This window comes from Tauraco erythrolophus, chromosome 8 (genome assembly GCF_009769465.1).
Source record: "Tauraco erythrolophus isolate bTauEry1 chromosome 8, bTauEry1.pri, whole genome shotgun sequence".
In the NCBI taxonomy this organism is placed as follows: Eukaryota; Metazoa; Chordata; class Aves; order Musophagiformes; family Musophagidae; genus Tauraco; species Tauraco erythrolophus.
Genome location: NC_141472.1, coordinates 30,943,662 through 30,948,300, shown reverse-complemented (window position 1 = coordinate 30,948,300; position 4,639 = coordinate 30,943,662). Strand labels below are relative to the sequence as shown.

General features: G+C 53.7%; 1 protein-coding gene across 1 annotated transcript; it reads right to left on the bottom strand.

Moving 5' to 3' along the window:
• Nucleotides 1–551: 551 nt before the first annotated feature.
• INHBB (inhibin subunit beta B) lies at nt 552–4,419 on the bottom strand. Its single transcript, XM_086615849.1, has 2 exons — nt 4,017–4,419; nt 552–1,327 (listed from the first exon to the last, which is right to left on the bottom strand). The coding sequence occupies exons 1-2, from the start codon at nt 4,417–4,419 to the stop codon at nt 552–554; spliced, it is 1,179 nt and encodes a 392-aa protein (XP_086471975.1).
• Between the last annotated feature and the right edge of the window lie 220 nt (nt 4,420–4,639).

Genomic DNA, 4,639 nt, shown 5'->3' with positions numbered 1-4,639 from the left:
TGCAAGAATACGTCGCGTTCTCGCAGTCTGTGCTTTTGCCTGAGCAAAGGGAGCTCATTTCGGTGTGACTCCACCGGCAGGCGGGGAAACAGCTGCTCAGCCGTTCACTCGTACTGGCAGGCATTTAGGTCCGTCGTCACTGGTCACTGACTTTCTGTGCTCATGTCCCTTTTCCGAGCTGCCTCGTGTGTGTCTGTGTGTGCGTGTGTGTGTCTGTGTGTGTGTATGAGCGCGTGTTGGTGCGCGTGCCCACGTTTCGTGTGAGTGTGTGTGTGTCTTTAAGATATTTCATAGCATTAACTTATAAGTGGTAGAATATATAAGTGTCCAAGATCCACAAACTGCCACTGTCCTGACACCAAAGTGAAATGATGATTTTTTTTTCTTTTTTTTTTTTTTTTTCTCAAACTTTTCCACAGTGACTTTCCAACACTGATGCCTGGATACACAGTGAAACTTCCTCCAACAACATCTCGTACGGGAATGTTTCTCTCTCGCTCTTGCCCTCAATCTCTCTCTCTCTCTCTCCCCCCCAAAAAACACACCTTAAATCAAGCACAACCACATTCTTCCACAATCATATTGGGAACGTCCCTTTTCACAATGTTGTATTCATCATCAAAGTACAGCATTGACATTGTGCTAAGTTTGGTTGGAATGCAACAGGAGTTCACGGTGCCCGGGTTCAGCCCCCGCATTCGGTACTGATTCACGACGGCGGTGTGAAAGGAGGAAGCCGACCCCGGGACGCCGGCCAAGTAGGCCGGGCAGCTCCCTTCACAGTAATTCCCATAGTAACCTGATGGTGCTATGATCCAGTCATTCCACCCAATGAGTCTAAAGTCAATGTAAAACTGTTGCCTGCAACATAGATTGGTCCTGCCATCGCACTCCAGGCCTCTTTTCCGGATCCTGTGTTTGTTATCGGCGAGGCGGGCTTGCACCACTAAAAAAGGCCGGTGGGATTCCTCCCCGGGGTCCACATAAATTGGCAGCACTGAATACTCTTCACAGCCCTCACATTGAACATCCAAGTTCAGTCTCCTTTCTCCTCTCTCAAACAGAGCCTGGATCGCCTCTGTCATGGGAAAAGTGTGCCAACCACTTCTTTTGAGATCAACTTTCTTTTCAACCACATTCCACTTGTTGCTAGTGTCCGGGTCTTGGAAATAGACTTTGACTCTTACTTTTCGCCTGCTGCCTTTCTCTAAGACATATGGAAGCAGCTTCAAGTAAAGCCACAGGCTGGCTTGAACGACAAACAAGTTCTGGTTCCCTTCATTCGAGATGAAGAAATAGAGGCGGACTCTAGATGAGGCCAGATCGTCTGCAAAATAAGGAGAGATCAGCAAGATTAAGTCAAAAAGGAAACGTTAGCTTGCGTGCCATTCTGGATTCAGGGACAACGTTAGAGCACAGAGGACGACGAGAGCGACGGCGGGGCTGCGCCAGCCAGGAGGCACGCACTGAATCAGATAACTCCAATTTGCAATCGAAACGCATTGAAAAGGGACTTCCCACAGCAACGTTCATCACCAGGGCTGCAGTTGGATGGATCGGATCCACAGACACCAGTAAGAGCTCTCCCAAATACGGGGTTTCTCCAGGCAGTCAGCTCTTAAAAGACGCTACAGCAGCACCTTGAAAAGACCGGCACTCGGACTCTGCTATCTCGTCGGTTTAAGAATAGTTTTAACTTTCAGCTACCTGCCAATTCTCACGGGGAGAACCCTTTCAGAAACCACTGACACACCAGTGCCAAACCAAGGATTTTGTTTCGATTTTCATGTATTCTTCTCGCGGTTTAAAAGAGAGGATTCACGAGATGGAGGGGAAAATATTTCAGTAACGTGCCTGCTTGTCCAACAGATCAAGCTCACCTCCACTTACTCTGGTAGAATATCTGCTATTATTAATCTCCTGATCTCTCCCTTTTTCCCCCTGAAACGATAAACTCCCATACAAGACGAGGCAACGAAGCGGTTGTTCTCGCCGTAACGCCATTACTGACTGCTCTCAATACGCTTTTCAATAACACCAGAATCAAAGGAGCGAAATCGTCATGGAAAACCAAATGTCACCAAATGTCTGACATAATCCCTTATTTGTAAACAAAAGAGCCTGCTGCATGAAATGTTTCAGAAATACCAGTGGCCCTCCTGCAATTTTGTACTATAAATCCTAACTGAATTTGGCGTAGGTGATGAATGTGCAAGCTGGCCTTTACAGCGGAGACTGTAATTCTAGCCCTTGAATCAAAGCCTCCCAAACACTATTTAAAATTATTGCTGGAAAGACATTTTCTCATCTGCCCTTATCTGTTTCGCTTCTTTCTGCGCAGAGCCAAATGTAGATTTTTTTCTTCCTTCTCTTTTCCTAAGAATCTCTATTATTTTTGTCAATCTCTGAATGGGATTTTTTGCGTAGTCGGTGTCTCCATTTGTTACCCCAGATGCCTTTCAAATGTGCCTCCAGGGCCCATTCAGTACCTTGTAATATTTCAGAGACAAAATTTTTTACTATATTCGTCTACATTTTACGTAAAGTCGATTTTGCAAGTGTTACAAAAGCCAGCGATTAATTGAATACATCAAATGGAAGTACAAGCCCACCCCAGATCTCCCAACAACAGCCTATTAAAAAATAATAAACCCCAAACCATACCCTAAGAAAGCCTTTTGCACGTTAGCAAATACGCAACTTCTTTATAAACTGTGGTGACAGTGACAGAAAAAGAACAGTACGGTGTTGCTGCACCGATCCACATCACTTGTGTTGTGTGAGATTGTGCGTGCCCATAAATTTTGTATGTGAATATAACAAGCATATGTATAATGCAACAGATCCCATAGATACTGTAAATGCATATGCCTTCCGTAAGTGGGAGGGTAGATAAAGAAGATGAGTGGGCAGTATACAGGATAGAAAGAGACTTATTTTGTGGACAAATGATCTATAGATGCCACAGGAAGACAGAGGAAAAAATGAACTGAGCGGTACAGCGATGAAGGAAAGGAGCGAGGGGCAGACAGACAGGAGAGAGCTAATATGCAGAGTGATGGTGTTACGGCCAGATGTGCGAAGTTCACAGGCACAACGCTTGCCTGGATAAACTGTCGGAAAGCTGCGCTGAAGGGCTTCAGTGACAGATAACTGCAATGGCTGGACAGGACTGAGATGGCTGGTACCGTGGGGACGGATGGCACAGTTAATAAACGGACCAACGAACAGAGAGGAGACAGACACGTTTGGTGGGAGCCTGCATGCAGTGGACAAACAGACAAGGCCACCACTATGAATGAAGGCTAAATAAACGGGAAACGAACAGAAAGGGAGGATGGGCGAATGCAAGCCTCAACAGACAGATGCATGCAGTGAACCAGATGAATGTGCAGGGCAGACAGACGAGGCGAGGGATGCAAGAGATGGAGTGGGACAGGCGGAGGAGGGACAGTGGGACGCGCAGGGACCGAGGCAAGCCACGATGCAGCTGGAAGGACCGCCGGAGGGAAGCCGGGAGCACGGAGGCTGCAGAGGAATGAAGGGACACAGCGAGGGGAGTTGCAGGGCACAACGTGGGCAGAAGCCCGGGCACAGGGACACACGCAGGGAGGACGGGAGGAGCGGGCAGGGCCGGGGCGAGATGATGCGGGGCAGCGGGGAGAGCGGATGAGGCAGAGGGCGTGCGAGTGAGCCCGGCAGCCAGATGCCTGTTGCAGGCAGGGGGACAGGCAGGAGGGGACAGGCAGGGTGACCAGGGGGACAGGCAGGGTGCACAGGGGGACACGCAGTAGGGCCGAGCAAGGGCGGCCAGAGGAACTGCCAGGGGTCAGGCAGGGGGACGCGGAGGGTGGGCAGGAGGACAGGCAAGGCGAATGCGAGGACTGACAGGGGTCGGGCGGAACACTGGCAGGGGGAGAGGCAGGACAGGCAGGGAGAGCGGCAGGGCAGCGGGCCGAGGCCGGCCGGGGCAGGGGAAAGCGGGCAGCGGGGGCGCGGGGCCGGGCGGCGCCCACCTGTCTCGGCGAAGCTGATGATCTCGGAGACGGGGTCGTGGGCCGGGGGCCCGGCGCTGGCCTGTCCGTCCAGGCTGGGGATCTCCACGCGGCCGTCCTCCCGCACCTTGCCGGCGTGCAGCTTGCGCAGCGCCGTGACCATGGCCGCCTTGGGCACGGCGTGCGTGATGTTGGGCCGGTCCCGCATCTGCAGCCGGCTCAGGATGTGCCTCTTCACCGCCTCCAGGAAATCCCCGTCCACCTTGCCCGGCTCCTCAGGCCGCCGGAAGCCGCAGGAGGTGCATGTGTCCTGCGGGGAGCCGCCGGCGGGGGCCGGCGGGGTCGGGGTGGCCGCGGCGCCCAGCAGGAGCAGCCCGCAGGCCAGCAGCGCGGCCAGCACCCCCCGGCGAGCCGCCCCGTCCATGGCGGAGGAGCGGGGGGCCGAGCTGGGGGCCGCCCCGAAGCGCCGCAGGGAGCCCGTCTGCAGGCAGCGCCGCTCCGTGCGCTCCGCGGCGCGGAGGGGGCGGTGGCAGCCAAGCTGGGGGGGGCCGCAACCGCTCCGCGCAGGGGGGGAGCCGCGGCGGAGGGAGGGGGCGCCCGGAGAAGCGGCGTGTGCCGCCGGGGAGGCGGAGGGGGGAGGCTGC

Coding starts and splice junctions, on each gene's coding strand:
- INHBB (XM_086615849.1), bottom strand. CDS start 4,419: ATGGACGGGGCGGCTCGCCGGGGGGTGCTGGCCGCGCTGCTGGCCTGC. Junction 1,328..4,016: donor CATCAGCTTCGCCGAGACAG/GTGGGCGCCGCC, acceptor CTTATTTTGCAG/ACGATCTGGCCTCATCTAGA.